The sequence below is a fragment of the Stegostoma tigrinum genome, chromosome 6, assembly GCF_030684315.1.
Source record: "Stegostoma tigrinum isolate sSteTig4 chromosome 6, sSteTig4.hap1, whole genome shotgun sequence".
NCBI lineage: Eukaryota > Metazoa > Chordata > Chondrichthyes > Orectolobiformes > Stegostomatidae > Stegostoma > Stegostoma tigrinum.
In genome coordinates, this window is record NC_081359.1 from 69217274 (window position 1) to 69235270 (window position 17997).

At 41.5% G+C, this 17997-nt stretch overlaps 1 protein-coding gene across 2 annotated transcripts in view; it reads left to right on the top strand.

Moving 5' to 3' along the window:
- Positions 1–17997, top strand: part of aasdhppt (aminoadipate-semialdehyde dehydrogenase-phosphopantetheinyl transferase) — a 65055-nt gene that overhangs the window by 1266 nt on the left and 45792 nt on the right. For both annotated transcript variants that reach the window (XM_059646627.1, XM_059646628.1), the window contains exons 2-3: positions 359–584; positions 17440–17561. In XM_059646627.1, coding sequence (XP_059502610.1) covers positions 359–584; positions 17440–17561 — 348 coding nt within the window. The remainder of the gene's footprint in view (positions 1–358; positions 585–17439; positions 17562–17997) is intronic.

The window sequence follows — 17997 nt, forward strand, 5'->3', positions numbered from 1 at the left end:
AATATTTTTAAGTATATAATTATATTCTTGATCAGCAATAGGTGAAACATTATCAAGGGTAAGCAAGAATTTGGAGTAAAGGATCAGCCATGATCATATTGAGTGGGAGGATTGATCGTATGTGAATAGGCTCAAGTGACTAAGCTCTGAACTTGTATATTGAAATATCATAAAACTTGGATTTACTGTAACTTTCTAATGTTCTAATTCTAATTTAATGTTATAATGCTGACGTAGGAACCCTAACCCAGTAGTCTCCAGATTTAAAATTAAAAAGCTGTAATTTCACATGAACTGTTTGAGCTCCTCCCTCCAACACCTTCACATCATTAGTTTCTTTTCGATTTTGCCCACAAAGGGTGGCCGTCTACTAATCAGGAAGTTAATTGCTGAAAGATTGAAGATTCCATGGAATGAAATACAGTTGCAAAGGACGACAAAAGGAAAGCCATTTCTGGCAAATCCAGTCTTCACCACAATCCCAAATTTTAATTTCAACATCTCTCATCATGGAGATTACACTGTTCTGGCAGCTGAACCTAATCTGCAGGTTGGTGTAGATGTTGTGAAGACTGATTTTCCAGGTAAGGAAAGTTGAAATTGTTCTCTAATGTAGAATTTAGGTTATTCTGGGTATCACAATATATTTGTAGACCAAAACATTTTTCAAATTCTTTGGCCCTTTAATAAATCCTCTGCAAGCAACAAACGTTCTGGGATAACCATTTCTGTTTTATCATTGTCTCCGCTCACATAAGACTCTCTTCTTTTCCTTTATATCTTGGGGTATATTTTTGGCCACCTTTAGGGTACACTGTTAAATAGATTTGACTTTTGATCTGCATATAATATGGAAGAATAAATTTTAGATTTTATTCACATACATACAGTCCTGTTTATCCGCTGAATAGTGGAACATCCTATTTGCCTGGATGAGTGCAGCTCTAAAAATACTGAAGAAGTGGACAGCACGGTGGCTCACTGGTTATCTCTGCTGTCTGACAGTGCCAGGGACCTCGCTTTGATTCCACTCTCTGGTGACCGTGTTGAGTTTGCACATTCTCACTATGTCTGCATGGATTTCCACCAGGTACTCAGGTTTCCATCCACAGTCCAAGTTTGGATAATTTAGCATGGCCAAGTGTTCAGGGATGTAAAAGTTAAGTGCATTAGCTGGTGGAAATGCAGGGATAGAATAGAGGGATGTATCTGGATGGGATGCTGTTTGGAGGGTCAGTATCGACTCATTGAACCGAATGGCCTGTTCCTAAACTATGGAGATTCAGTGGAAGCTTGACAGTATCCTGGGCAAAACAGCCAGCTTGATTGGCACCACAGCCACAAACATTCACTCTGTCCATCGATGGTCAACTGCAGTGTGTACCATCTATAAGATGCACTGCAGAAATTCACCAAAGATCCTTAGTACCTTCTCAACAGCACAACTGCTACAAGCTAGAAGGAAAAATGCAATGAATCTTGGGAACAACACCAGCTACAAGTTCCCTTCCAAGCCACTTGCCATCCTAATTGGGAAATACATTACCGTTCCTTCACTGTCACTGGGTCAAAATGCTGGAATTTGCTCCCTAAGGGCATTGTGGTCTACCAACAGACATGGACTGCGGCAGTTCAAGAAGGCAGTTAACCATCACTTTCTCAAGGACAACTAGGGACTGGCAATAAATACTGGATGAACTAGTGATGCCATGTCCTATGGGTGAATAAAAAAACAAGTATTTGACCCAGGCAATTTTTAAAGGACTTTTTTAATGTTAGGCCAGATTTTGCTAACAAAATAACATGTTAATTATGTTTATGTAAATGTAGAAGCATAGCAAGTGCGGGACTGATACAGGGCTAATTGCTGATATCCAAGGCTGTAAGTCGTCCTTGGATAAGCATATGGACATACATAGAATAGTATAGGTTAGATGGGCTTGAGATCGGTATGACAGGTCGGCACAACATTGAGGGCCGAAGGGCCTGTACTGTGCTGTAATGTTCTATGTTCTATGTATTTTCCACTCGCCTCACAAAACTGAATCTTGCTCTCTGTCTCACAGTTGACTGTCATTGACTGTCCTGCAGTTGCTGTATTTACATTGTTAAACATAAAGTAAATCCACTGCAGATAGTTTGTGCTAGGAAGTGCAAGTGTAAATCCCCTTGTAACAGTGAGATGAGTATTAATATCTAACCTTTTTGACATTAAAAATTAACTACTGTATGTACAAGACTAAGAGGTCATTTACGTTTGTGATGTCAGAATGTCTTCTGCTCAAGCAACTGCACTCGGACATTCTAAATTGACCCACAGATAGAGAAAGCGAGCCTGTCAGAAAATTGGCCAAACTAAATTAAGCAGCAGCAGCTATCAGCTACAAACAACAGTGAATACCGAGGTCACAGAAGTCACAAAAGTCTGAGATCACCAGTTACAACCAGTCCAAGGTTTGTGTATTGGAGAAGTATTCATCAGACTTTCCAGCACCTTGACCTCCAGCCCTTGCCTGAGTATATGCACTTTACGCCTCCCTGGAGTTGACAACAGCAAAGGGAGTTGCTTGACTCCATTGGGTACTTTAAACCCATTCATGGTCCCTTGGGCCAAAGGCCACAGCACATTCTGAAAGGTCGGGGGAGAGGGCATAACATCTCTCACACAAACAAAAACAGAAATTGCTGGTTTGGCAGCATCTATGGAGAGAAATCAGAGTTGACATTTCAGGTCCAGTGTTCCATCTTCAGAACTGACAATAGCTAGGAGAAAGTGGTATATACACTAAAGATGAGGCGGGGGAGGGGGAAGGAGTAAGTAGTGGGTAGAGATAGAGACCTAAGAGAGAAAAAGCAGTTGAATTGACAGAGGAATAGTTAAAGGTCAGTCTGGGGGAATGCATAGGTACTAATGGGGAGTATTAGTTGTTGACAAATGATTTTTGTGTGGGAGAAGTCCATGTGATGTCAAGAGCTGATGTGGGGGTTTAGGGTAAGGGCATGGCCTCAATGACTAAAATTACTGAACTTGATATTAAGTCCAGAAGGCTGCAGAGTTCCCAAGCAGAAATTGTGCTGTTCTTCCAGCTTATGCTGACCTTCGCTGTAGCATGCAGCAAACCTGAGATGAAGATGTTGGCCAGGGAACACTGTGTTGTGCTGAAGTGGCAGGCACCTGGAAGCTCAGGTCTTTATTTTTGTGTACAGAACATAGGTGTTCTGTGAAGTTGTCACCTAGTCTGCGCTTCATTTCCCCAATTGTGAGCAGCGGTTACAATAGACTAGATTGAATGAAGTGCAGGTAAAGCGATGCTTTAAAGCTAATGACCCTCTGGGAGTGGATGCTGGTGGGGTGATAAGTGAGAATAAGGGGGACTCTGCTGCTGTTGTGGGAGGGAAGAAAGTGGGTGAGGGCGAAAGTGCAGGAGATGGGTCAGACCTGGCTGAGGGCTGATTCCTGGTGCGGGGGAATCCTCAGTTGAAGTGGAAGGTGGAGATTTCAGAGGCCCTTTTGTTGAAGTTGGCATCATCAGAATAGATGTGACGGAGACAGAGGAATTGGTTTATTGGAATAGAGTTTTTACAGAAAGCAGTGTGAGCGTGTATAGTCAAGGTAACTGTGGGTTTTGACTCGTTCTTAGTGGGTATTGGTAGCCGACCCATCCCTAAGTAACAAACAGAAATGTCAAGGAAGGGAAAAAAAGGAATCAGAAATTGGACTATGTGAAGGTGCGAGCAGGGTGGAAATTGGAAACGAATCGATAAACTTTCCAATTCTGAATGAGAGAGGGAAGCAGCATCAGTGATGTCATTGATATACAGGAGAAGGCATTGTGGGTGGGTGCAGGAAGAGGACTGCAACAAGGAATATACCAAGTATCCCACAAAGAGACAGGCATAACTAGAGCCCATGCGATTACCTACGGCCACACCTTTGACCTGAAGAAAGTGAGAGGAGTTAAGAGAAGTTGATCAGAGTGAGGATAAGCTCAGCCAGGTGGAAGAGTATGTTGGTGGCTCAGGATCGTTAAGGCCTATTTTCCAAGAAGAAGCAGAGAGCCCTGAGACCATACGTAAAATCACACACCTAGAAGCCACCCCTCAGCAAAAACTCAAAACAAAATTTGTGGCAAAAGACCTGCAGCAGGAGAAAATCTGCCCTGACCTGAAAGGTTCATGTTCGTGAAAGGGAGCCAGCCCTGTGTCAGAGCGGAATGAGATTCCAGCAGCCCACGTGAATCATTGTGGGTATTATCTTTTCTCAGATGGATCGAGCTAGGTAGAGAGTAAATATTGTGGGAATGTGGGAAATGTTCACTTTGTGTTTATAATAAGAAAAGTTATGTTAATAAAATCCCATTGAAAGGCAATTTGAATTCTGTGTCCTTTTGTCTGAGTCACTTTAGTAAAGTAGTTTTAGTATTTAAACTTGTCAAAGTGTTCAAAGCACAGACAACATTGGTGTCCCTTTGGCTGTTGGATTAAAGTATTCGTATAACCTCCAAGTTGAACCCCACCAACCTTGAACTCCTGGACATTCAGCCTGAACCTGAATTAAGAGGGCAGCTGTCCCCTGCAACAGCCAGGATTCAAGTGGGTAAAAGAGGATGAAAGTTTCTGAACAATTGCTTGTCATGTGAGGGGTACAAACTGCCAGGTCTGGGTGAAAAGGTCTGGTACCCATGGAAAAGGATATCCAGCTTTGGCTAGTGCAGGGTCAAGGACCTGCAGAATACAGAGGATAGGAAACTGATTACAGAGTCAGAGGAGACACAAGGTGGTGAGAAGCCTGATACTGGAGTCAGGGACCCGTAAAGATGCAGAGAAGCTAGAGAGTCAAGGGACCCATCAAGTAAGAGATAGTGAAAAGATTCAGAGAGTTAGTGTTTCAGAGAAGCAAAAAAGCAGCTAATATAGGGTCAAAGGCCAACGAGAGAGAGCAAGTGAGCATTAAGTTAAGGAAACACTAGGAGAAATGGCACAGTGCCCAGAGTAGAGTAAGTACTTGGAACTTAACTAAATGAGAAGTGGCCCAGATGGATTGACAGTTGTAGTGAGCAAATATCAGGCCAGGAACAAAACAGAAGTTGCTGGAAAAGCTCAGCAGGCCTGGCAGCATCAGTGAAGAAAAATCAGAGTAAAAATTTGAGGAATGGTCCCTGGATCCGAAATGTTAACTCTAAATTTTTTATTTCCACAGATACTGCTGGACACGCTGAGCTTTCCAGCAACTCTGTTTTTGTTCCTGATTTACGCAATCCAGAGTTCTTTAAGTTTTTAACTGGTCCAGGACCGAGGATAAAAATGCTGGGAGGTGGCATAGAAAGCTGAAGTGAAGCATGCTGTGAACCTCGATAAAACTATGGAGCAGCTGGAAGGTAGAGAATGGGAGAAGGTGAAGCTAAGTAAGGAGCTGGAAAAAATAAGAGTCAGCAGTAGGGTAGGAGCGGAGGAATGAGGCAAACATAATACGCTTGGGACAGTTTCAGACCCTCAATTATAGAGCGTACCATGTGGTTAACAATTGGGCCATAACCCAAAAGATTGTGGACGAGCTGGCTGAGAGGTGCAAACAACATGCAGGTTGTGCTCAGAATCCTGCGCCAGACAGGTGAAGAAAACAGAGCCCATGCTGCAAACCATTCAAAATGCCAGCCAGGGAATAAAGTCCCAACTTGTGGTGCAAAAGGGAATGATATGCACAATTGGGACAGTAGATTCTGATGGGCACACCGATTTATGGGGTAGACTGGGAGGAAATGGAAGAACATGTCTATTGATATGCCAAGAGCAGCAAAGATTGGGAACCCCACCTCCCTTTCCAGAAGAAGAGGATCCTTTTACTCCCCCAGGATCTTGATCTGCTTTGATGAAGCCACTGACCACAACCTGTCAGATGGCCAGAACAATAATTCAGTTACCCATACAACCTCCTTTACAGTGGTGGAGATGGCAAAAAAAAATTCCGGTATTTGAGCCCTTTTGTATTTTGACAGCACCCATCAAGAAAGGGTTCTCTATGGGCTTGACGATGTTAAGGGCAATAAATTAATAGTAATGTGCCTGAGCCCCATGATCTTACCTAACCTTACCTTACCTTACCTAATCCTCAGCATGTGGGAGGAGGGGTGCTGCAGGCCATGAAAACAGCAATCCGAACTCTTGTAGGGTACAACATCAGAGACCCTGTGGTGGGATTAAATAAGTGTGAAATAAGTGAAAGGGAGAGCACACAACGCCATTTGCTAGGCGGCTTGACACAGGAGTCTTTGGTAACCCAGATTGGACTACACTGACATTACAAAACAGGGCAAATTGGACCTAAATATTTGTTTCCTTTACCACTGAAGCCGTGAGGAAAGCCTGCAAAAGTTTTGATCCCACAGATAACATCTGCACAGAACAATGGGCGATCAAGTGGATAGGCTTGGCTTTGGAGAAAGTGATTCATAGCACTCTAAATTAGGCAAAGGAAAATCGCAGCCAGTCCAAACCCCAAACCCAGTCCTGGATACAGGAATGAAGGGGCAACCAAAACAAAGAGATTATTATTACAGCCATCCACCTTGGTCCCGAAGTGAGATGTAAGGGTCAGCGGGGAGGTCCCATGCAGCAGCTACCACCACAAGAGAAATGCTACAAATGTGGGTGCACAGGCCACGTTGCAAGGAACTGCAGGGTACTCGGGCAGTTAGTGCCACTAGAGGAATCAGTTTTAAGACTCTGGTCCATGCCACTGGATAAGCAGTAGTCACTTTGGTGGGGTGCATCATGCAGCCAAATTTAGTGGAGGAAATCCCATGTGATTCCTTGCACCCCTGATTCAACTGTATGAAAATTCTTTTGAGCGGTGTAAGTGGACACCTGCAGAAGGGAACAGACATATAAATCCTTTCAAATTTAAACTGGGAGGCATAGTTTGCCATCACCCAGCAGTGCTGGATAATCTCCATAGAGACACCGAGCACATGCGGCTGTTGACTTGCTCGCAAATCTGGTAAGTTTGTTCACAAACATTTCATCACCATGCTAGGTGACATCATCAGTGCACCTCTGGTGTCGTGTTGGTGCGCTGTCTCGCTTGCTATTTATTTGTCTTGGTTTGTTGGCGTGAGTGACATCACTTCTGGATTTGTTTCTTAGTGCTTGGTATATGATGTCCAGCTCTACACATTTGCTAATGGAGTTCTGGTTTGAGTGCCAGGCCTCCAGGCGTTCTCGTGCGTGAGAAGAGTGTGTTTGCCGTTCACAAACCCAACTGCAGTAAAAAAAGAGAGTGAAGTACTTTAGTGATAGACAGACTGCACACAGTCACAAGTACATTTTCCCGAGGCAGGCAGAGGGCGAAATGGCCAAGGTCATTCGTAGATTTTTGAAGCAAGGAATCCTACACCCTCGAGCATCTGTCAATAATTTGCTAATAGGGCTGGTTAGCTCTTGGCAGCTCACCATCAATTACAGGGACCTAAACTGCCCCAATCATGGCACCAACAGTAGCAACTAGCCCCAAAACCATGATGACGCCAGCCCCATGGGCAAAAATTAGTATTGGATATTGGTCTATCCCCCACCACTGACACTGGTGGTAATAAAATTGCCTTCACATTTCAGGGTCAGCCATACACATGGGCACATAGATACCATTACTGTAAGATAAATCAAGGTCAAAGATGTGTTACAGGTTTAGAGCAGTGATGCCATGCTAAACCAAATACAGGAGGAAGCTAACGCTGCCTCATATGCGGAAGGACAAATTAAGTACGAAGGACAAACTTGTTCTCAAAGATGGACTGGATGTGAACTAGTCCAGGACTGAAATCAAGTGATTATTAATACCACGATGTTTGGGGTCATCAAGGGGTAGAACCATGACTGACAAAATCAGAGGATTGTGTTGGCTAAAAATGGTTAGGGACAGTCCAACCAAGGAAATGTCTGATGCGGCACTCTAGCATAGACACAGATGACCCCTTTATAAAGGCAGTTATTCCAACACTACTGCCAAGATGTGCTGTAGGGGTATGTCCCTGGCAGCCAGGGTCCTCCCAATGCAGCAGGCTCTCTCTCTCGCTCTCGCTCTCGCTGTCTCTCTCTTCCCCGCCCCCCCCCCCCCCCCAACACACTCTCAAACATGCACATACCTTCTCTTACATTCCAACCCTGATGCTTTGCTCATCACTACTGTTGTAGCCTGAAGTTGTGCCATTTTCATTCTTTGGCCATTTGTCATTGTCTCATCTTCATCATATTCAAATCAAAGGCTAGTTTGTTTTTTGTTCATTTATCTCTTCATCTAAATTGTAATCATCTGGACCTCTGACAGTGCCAATGCATTGACTGCTTCTGAGCCCCATTTTGGATTAAGAAATATTAATCCTGGGGTGAGGCCTGACATAATTGCAATTGACTGACAAAAGGGGAATTGGCAGAATTTGATAAATTCAAATTTTGGGAGGAGCTGTCAAGGTCAGACAGTTAGAAAACAATCTTCACAAGTGCAGAAGGGTTGGGAGGTATTTAGACTTGGTCAGATATTATACAAGGATAATAGCAGATGCCACCTTAATTCCCTCTCCAGGATGACAACATACAGCCTGTTGGATTACATCATCAATTGGATTGTCAGGCATTCTAATTGGGCAAAAGTACACATAGCTCGAAGTAGTTTGGGCCACCAGAGACAGGCAAGTGTGGTGTTTTGTGTACAAAAACAGAAGTTGCTGGAAAAGCTCAGCAGGTCTGGCAGCATCTGTGAAGAAACAATGAGAGTTAACAGTTCAGGTCCAGTGATCCTTCCTCAGACCCTAAATGTTAACTCTGATTTTTTTTCTTCACAGATGCTGCCAGACCTCCTGAGCTTTTCCAGCAACTTCTGTTTTTGTTCCTGATTTACAGCATCCACAGTTCCTTCAGTTTTTATGTGGTGTTTTGTGTATCCATCTCAACAAATCCATGATGTGTGGTGTAACAGCCAGCAGGTTCTGCATCAAAAGACAAATGGGAGCTCAGATTATTGTTAGCTGAGCACAGACACCAGGATGACCGGTAATTTTTTTTCTGTAAAATGTACAGAAATGGGATGTTTGGCTATCGGCCTGGAGAAAGGGCTAGAAATTAGGCAGCAGTGGCCCAGGAGGGTCATAAGGTAAACTATATCCTGCATGAAACTAGAAATGGGCTAAAATTAGCCAGAAGTGCACCCGTACACATATGTTCACGCACTACCCCAGGACCACAAAATGGGGTCATTCTCAAACAAACAGGCAAAGTCCTGTAGACAACATACACCACAAATTAGTACTGGTGATGTTAGATATAATCAGAACTGAGCTGCCCTTCCCAACTTTAGAAATCTTATCTGTATTTGAATCATTGGCTATATGCATTTGTTACTATTAGTTAGCAGGCAGAGCTAATTTAAAAGGGTGTCAGGGAAATCAAAAGTGTCTAATTGGTATGATCACTTCTGGGACTAAGGCTCAAATATGCAGATACCCCATGGTTACATCTCCTATCATATTTGGCTGTGCCATTCATCCTGTTTACTTTGATCTACCTCACCATTCTAATGGTTAAATTCATCATGGGAGAAGGACCTCATCCAGAAGCTACAATGGATTCTATGCTCCTACAGCAGAAGCCAAGAAAATAACTAGCCCAGACTGTGTTGCAAAAGAAGTATGTACATTGTTGCTTGCTCTGAATTTTATTCTGTGGACTGCAGATAATCGCAAAAGAGGCTTGAGAGCGAGCCAGTGCATGTGAATAATGACTAATTTCAATCTATGTATTGAATTATTTGTAAATAGTACTATTAAACTTAGTGATATGCGGAAGAAACATAGCGTATAGGGTATTGCTGTCTATGTACAATGGGGAACTCAGATACTAGGAGTTAGGCCAATTGTCTGGTACTTGATACATGGCTGTACGAGACCATTGTCTGAGACTGTGATCCCAGTTTTGTGAGACGCTTCAGGGGATTAACAGGAGGGACTGTGGTCAAACAAGTACACCCCAAAATTAGACATTGTAAATTGGCCCACAGCCAGAAAAATTGGGCCTGAGAGAAAACTAGCCAAACTAAATTAAACAGCAGCTATCTGCTACAGACAAGAGTGGGAGCCATAGTTAAAGAGGTCGCAAAACGTTCAGGGGGATGCAATTATAACCAGCCTGAATGTTGTATATTGGAGAAGTATCAATTAGACTTCATAGTACCTTGATTTCCAGCCGTTGCCTGAGTGACGGGGAGGCGTTGGCCTAGTGGTATTATCGCTGGACTGTTAAGCCAGAGACCCAGGTAATGTTCTGGGGACCGGATTGTTACCTGCCATGGCAGATGATGGAATTTGAATTCAACAAATATCTGGAATTTAGAATCTTAACATAGAACATAGAACATTACAGCACAGTACAGGCCCTTCGGCCCTCGATGTTGTGCCGACCTGTCATACTGTTCTCAAGCCCATCTAACCTACACTATTACATGCACGTCCATATGCTTATCCAATGATGACTTAAATGTACCTAAAGTTGGCGAATCTACTACTGTTGCAGGCAAAGCATTCCATTCCCTTACTACTCTCTGAGTAAAGAAACTACCTCTGACATCTGTCCTATATCTTTCACCCCTCAATTTAAAGCTATGCCCCCTCGTGCTCGCCATCACCATCCTAGGAAAAAGGCTCTCCCTATCCACCCTATCTAACCCTCTGATTATTTTATGTTTCAATTAAGTCACCTCTCAACCTTCTTCTCTCTAATGAAAACAGCCTCAAGTCCCTCAGCCTTTCCTCGTAAGACCTTCCCTCTGTACCAGGCAACATCCTAGTAAATCTCCTCTGCACCCTTTCCAAAGCTTGCACATCCTTCTTAAAATGCGGTGACCAGAACTGTACGCAATACTCCAAGTGTGGCCGCACCAGAGTTTTGTACAGCTGCAGCATAACCTCTTGGTTCCGGAACTCAATCCCTCTATTAATAAAAGCTAAAACACTGTATGCCTTCTTAACAGCCCTGTCAACCTGGGTGGCAACTTTCAAGGATCTGTGTATGTGGACACCGAGGTCTCTCTGCTCATCTACACTTCCAAGAATCTTACCAATAGCCCAGTACTTTGCCTTCCGGTTACTCCTACCAAAGCGCATCACCTCACACTTGTCTGCATTAAACTCCATCTGCCACCTCTCAGCCCAGCTCTGCAGCTTATCTATGTCTCTCTGCAACCTACAGCATCCTTCATCACTATCCACAACTCCACCGACCTTAGTGTCGTCTGCAAATTTACTAACCCGTCCTTCTACGCCCTCATCCAGGTCATTTATGAAAATGACAAACGGCAGTGGACCCAACACCGACCCTTGCAGTACACCACTAGTAACTGGTCTCCAGGATGAACATTTCCCATCAACTACCACCCTCTGTCTTCTTTCAGCTAGCCAGTTTCTGATCCAAACTGCTATATCTCCCACAATTCCATTCCTCCGCATTTTGTACAATAGCCTACTGTGGGGAACCTTATCGAACGCCTTGCTGAAATCCATATACACAACATCAACTGGTTTACTCTGATCAACCTGTTTGGTCACCTTCTCAAAGAACTCAATAAAGTTTGTGAGGCACAACCTTCCCTTCACAAAACCGTGCTGACTATCCCTAATCAATTTATTCTTTTCTAGATGATTATAAATCCAATCTCTTATAACCTTTTCCAACACTTTACCGACAACTGAGGTAAGGCTCACTGGTCTATAATTACCAGGGTTGTCTCTACTCCCCTTCTTGAACAGGGGAACCAGTCGTCTGGCACTATTCCTGTAGACAATGACGAGTTAGAGATCCATGCCAAAAACAATGACCATGAATCCATTATCAACTGTAGGAAAAACCCATCTGGTTCACTAATGTCCTTTAGGGAAGGAAACTGCCATCCTTACCTAGTCTGGCCTACATGTGACTCCAGACCCACAGCAATGTGGTTGACACTGAACTACTCTCTGCGCACTTAGGGGTGGGCAATAAATGCTGCATGATAGAGATAGAGAGAGAGAGACAGTGGGTGGTGAGTTTAAACTGAAGCTCACCGTGCCAAAGGCATGGGGCGATGTCAAGAAGGTGGGACTTTTTTGGTTATTTCAGCCATTGTTGGAATTGAACATGCCCTTTTAGTGTCAATCCGTATCACAAACCAGTCATGGTTGTAGCAAGTTGAAAATAAATTAACTCCCTTAAAGTTCTTTTCAAATTCATTATTAAATGCTTTGCAGAACTTTATAGCGTAATGCCAAAAGTTTAGAACCTCAAAGTTTGAATTTCTGTCAGGGGATTTTTTTTACCAAGTTTAAACATTTGTTGCTAATGTAAGGATCAGGGGATTCCATGAGATGGCACTCTAAGCAGTAAACATGCATGGCCAAAGCTTCGTCAAATGTATATTGTGGTGCTTTACACATTTAATTTGTGAACTCCTTTGATATTCTTAGAGATGTGAATAGTACTAAAACTTTTTAATTAGCACATGCAGAGTTGAAGGAAATGAAAGCAAATCAGCTGACAATTTATTTTTGAGTCTTACTTGATTTGACAGTTAAACAATGCAGAGTAGCAATCATCAATTTAAAAAGTAGGCTGAAGTGAGCAGTCAGTCTGTGGGAGACAGATCAGTGGTAGTCACAAAAAAAACTTGCTCGTTTCACATAAGAACAAGATATGTGCCCTTATGCAAGATTTGGTGCAAGCTGTCATGATGACTATTCATAATGAATGCAAGTCCTTACTTTTGAGGATTACCTTCAAAGGACATAACTGGTGAGAACTATCAGGAGACTGTCCCAGGAAAAGTACAATGGAAGTTACACGAGTACAGGAGTGGCTATTAAGCAAGCCATTGGGATGTTGAATGCGTAATTTGGGTGAATGAATTGATCTGGGGGCACCTTTCAGTATGTGCCAGCAAGCTGCATTTGGCACAGAATGATTGTGGCTTGCTGCAATGCACAAAATAGCACAGAATATAATCTCTGATAAAAAGAGACAAGAAATTGAAACATTCATCTTGCACTAATCAGAACCAGGATACAACAAACAGACTTGAATAAGGGACACCACTTTATAAAACATGAGAAGAGGGTGCTGATTTTGTACCCCCATGGACACCTGGGTCAGGAGGTGTCAAATACAACCTTTACTATGGGGACAAGATAAGAGATGTAGCAGCACATTGACCGGAGTTCCATTTCCACAGTCTGTTTTTCATTTACCATCTCATGAGCCAAAAAGCCTTCCACACTGGAGAGCCTTTGCCACACTTCAGGGTGGCACTGCTCAGCCAAGTTGAAGCTTGCTTACATTATACTTAAATTGACTGTCAAAAGTCACATGACACCCGGTTATAGACCAATAGGTTTATTTGAAAATACTAGCTTTCTAGCTCTGCTCCTTCTTCAGCAATAGGTTGAAAAGTCCCACCTTCTTGACATTGCCCCATGCCTTAGGCATGGTGAGCTTCAGTTTAAACTCACCACCAGGTCTCTCTCTCTCTCTGTCTCTCTCAAATGTTTACCTGCTGATCAATACATACACTTGTCCCTGAACGGTTGAACTAGTGGTTGTCAATTTTGAACACTACTTAGAAGTAGCACCAAGAGTAACAAAGACACAGAAAGCATTCTCGGTGGGGACGGCTCAATGTCCATCACCAGGAACGGCTCAGTACTGGTCAAATTGGCCAAGTCCTGCCAGATATATCTGCAGATGGAAAGAGATCCCTGCCTTGGGAAAAAACATGTTTGATCTAATGATCACCAAATTACCCATTCATATGTATCTCTCCAAAATAATGTTGATAGAGAATCAGCCACTCAATCCTTGTGAAGCTTTTATTACTATTTGCTTTCTCGTAGATATTCACCTTGCCAAGATTAAATGCTTTCTGGTGTCAGCCTTAAGTACAACCTAGCTGGAACAGTTGCCTCCATGCCAAAATTGAACTGCCCCAGAGTCGTACATTGTGGAGTTTTGTCATTGCCCATTCCACACCAGATTTGCAGGCCACTTTCAATCTCTTGTATTTCTACAGATAGGCAACTTTGCATGCACATGACTTACCAAAACAAAATTCACTTCACAGTTTACACCTGATGACTAATAAGATATAACCTTCTTTATTTTTTGAAGGAAAGAATTCCCGTATCTTGACTGCCACCTGGTTAAGTTCTCATTTTAATGTTAAGTACCCTGCTAACAATGCAATCATCATTTATTGCTGCTAATAAACATGTTGGGCACTGAATGTTATGTGTGTCTAGCTTTTTCAGGTTTTAATTATTGGAGTTTTTAAAAACATTTTCTTTAACATTCTTCTTTATCCTCAAGCCAATCTTATCTTTCCATACCTAATTTCAATGTGAAATACCATTCACAATGATCCTTCCTTGTTCAGGTAGTTCTATTTATTTCACAGTCCTTCGATCTGATTGGTTAAGGAGATGCGCAGTTGAGAGCTTTGTTCACTGAGATCTGAAATGTCCTGTAGAGGGTGCTACAATATTTATAACACAAACCTCTAGAAGCTTGACAGTGAAAAGTATCATGGACGTTAATCTGGAAATTGAGCAAATCCAGCTGGCACCATTTGTGGACCAGTTACATGATCTTTCTGGGCCAATATTTCTCAAATTAGTCAACACAGTGTAATTTATAAAAACCAAAGTCTCTTGTAATGTTGAGATAACAAAGTGTGGAGCTGGATGAACACAGCAGGCCAAGCAGCATCTCAGGAGCACAAAAGCTGACGTTTCGGGCCTAGACCCTTCATCAGAGAGCTCTCTGATGAAGGGTCTAGGCCCAAAACGTCAGCTTTTGTTTGCTACTTGTTTGCTGAATTCTAAAATGCTTCAAATCCTCAGGCTTACCGTTTTGTTCTTTGATTAATAGCCTGAAAACATACTCAATGAATTGGGTTTCATCTTTTCAAATCAACACAACTGCATTGACAACTTAAGAGAACAAAATTAAATAAGAGAACAAAATTAAACAAAATAATCCTACACGCAATACAGTACAAAATTAAGTGAAAAAATATTTCTAGAATATGGTTAAGAAATTACATAACCTACAATTGAAATTTATAGTAAAAGATCTTCTATTTTAAAATCAATCTTCAATGGAATATTGAGAGCTCTCTGATGAAGGGTCTAGGCCCGAAACGTCAGCTTTTGTGCTCCTGAGATGCTGCTTGGCCTGTTGTGTTCATCCAGCTCCACACTTTGTTATCTTGGATTCTCCAGCATCTGCAGTTCCCATTATCCCTCACTTGTAATGTTGCCTCATTTTTGTTGATGTCTTAAATCCCAGACATGTTCATTCTATTTATAGTATTTTCTAACAAGTATGTGGAAGGTTGCATGTTCTTGTTATCTGTTAAATTCAGAATATTTATTATATACTTTAAAGCATCTGCACAAACAGGCAAACGTAAAATCAGCACTGAAATTTTCACTTAATATTTTTCTAAATAGATGGTGATAAATCAAGCCTCCACAGTGGTAACCACTACAGGTTTTTCTGAAATCTCCAAGTGGTTGATACTGAACAATTAGACTAGTGTAGTGCAAATATCTGCTGTAAATACTGATAAAGTATTATCATATATTATACTTCACATCTTTTGCAGCTGTAAACACATTGGTACTCTGTCCAAATAATGATCTTGTTAGTGAAGTATACTTTGTCCAGTTATCAGCCCTCTGATATGACTTGTTGAATGCAGTGTTTTGCTTTTCATTCATTTTTCATATGAATGATATAAACAAGCTATGGGTCTCCTGAATTGAGCAGAGTGCTGTATATGTAGGACTGTGATTTTCAGTCCTTTCCTTTCCATTCTATGTTTTCTAACATCATTGTATTTATTGTAACACGTCTTTCCTGAAATAGATCATTATTGACTTCTTTTCTCTCAAAGTAAAAGTAAACACATTGTTCTAATTGATTTTGTTTTTGAATAGATTCTTTTCCATTGAGCTGTTGGCCTACGTCAGCTAAATGCATAGATTCAGAGTTTTGCATAGTTATTAGAGGTAATTGTATAAGTACAGTACTGTAACTGCCACCACAACAATATTCCATTGAAGATTGCTTTTAAAGTAGAAGATCTTTTACTATAAATTTCAATTGTAGGTTATGTAATCTCTTAACCATATTCTAGAAATATTTTTTCACTTAATTTTGTACTGTATTGCGTGTGGGATTATTTTGTTTAATTTTGTTCTCTTATTTAATTTTGTTCTCTTAAGTTGTCAATGCAGTTGTGTTGATTTGAAAAGATGAAACCCAATTCATTGAGTATGTTTTCAGGCTGTTAATCAAAGAACAAAACGGTAAGCCTGAGGATTTGAAGCATTTTAGAATTCAGTAATCAAGTAAGCTTTAGGGAAAACTAGAGATAAATTTGTATTTGGATTTTCAGAAGACTTTTGAGAAAGTCCCTCATAAAAGGTTCGTGGGTAAAGTTAAAGTACATCAGAAAGGGAGTAATATATTGCACGGAAACAGAATTAGTTGACAGACAGAAAAGAGTGAATAAATTGATCTGTTTCTGAGTGGCAGGCATTGACTAGTGGAATACCGCAAGGATCAGAACTTTGCCTCCGGCTATTTGCAATGTGCACACAATGGTCTGAATTCCTTTGTCTGTACTGTAGATATCCACAACTCTATTCCAGATGTGGCCTTGACAGTGCCCTGAATAACTAGAGTATAACCTCTGTACTTTTGTCTTAAATTCTCCTTGCAATAAATAGTAACCTTCCAATGGAAAGGAAAGGACTGAAAATCACAGTCCTACATATACAGTGCTCTGCTCAATTCAGGAGACCCATAGCTTGTTTATATCATTCATATGAAAAGTGAGTGAAAAGCAATCACTGCATTCAACAAGTCACATCAGAGGGCTGATAACTGGATAGTAACCTTGTTCATGTGAACTGTAAGTAGTATGTATGTTTGTAAGTAAAATGTTGATGTTGCTGCACGTAATAGATTTTGCCTTTATCAAGTATATGACTGAGACCTTGAAGAAAGGGTATCTTGACATGCTCCATTTCATGGGCCCCATTTCTGAAGAAGGGTCTAGGCCCAAAACATCAGCTTTCCTGCTGCTCTGATGCTGCTCGGCCTGCTGCGTTCATCCAACTGTACACCTTGTTGTCTCAGATTCTCCAGCATCTGCAGTTCCTACTGTCTCTGGGAATTAGGGAATCCATGTTTTTTCATTTATGTATGATTTCAGTGACAATTTTGTCTTGTTAATTTAGACTTTTCTACTTTGCCTAAACATTTGAAATTTTTAAAGCTGAGATTTTCTTTTTGTTTCATTCATTAATTCTTATCCAATACTAAAGTAACTGGATGTTCCTTTCTCAACTTCTTTGATAGGTAGCAGATCTGTTGCAGAGTTTTTCCGCATTATGAACAGACAATTCACAGGTTATGAATGGAATACAATCAAGATGGCAGGTGATGAATGGGCACAACTGGGCATGTTTTATAGACACTGGGTATGTTTTATTAAACTTCAATGTTTTAGCTAGTTCCATTGTATAAAATAAAATGCTGTTCTAAAGTCAAAAGGAACGAGTTCAAAAAATCCATTTAACCCATTGAGACTGCTGTGCTTGCTATTCAATAAGATCATGGCTGATCTGATAATTGCTTTAGTGCCACTTCGGCCCCTGCTCCCCATAATACTCATCAATCAAAACTATGTCAAAATCAGCTTTGAATGTATTCAGTGACCTTCTGCATAAGCAAATTGCATATATTCTGAGACAAGAAATTCCTGCTTGTGGGAGATACTTCATTTTTAAATTGTTATGTCTAGTTTTACATTCCTACATGGGAGGTGATGTCCTCGTGGTATTCTCGCTGGACTGTTAATCCAGAGACCTAGATAACATTCTGCGGACCCGGGTTTGAACCTCGCCACAGCAGATG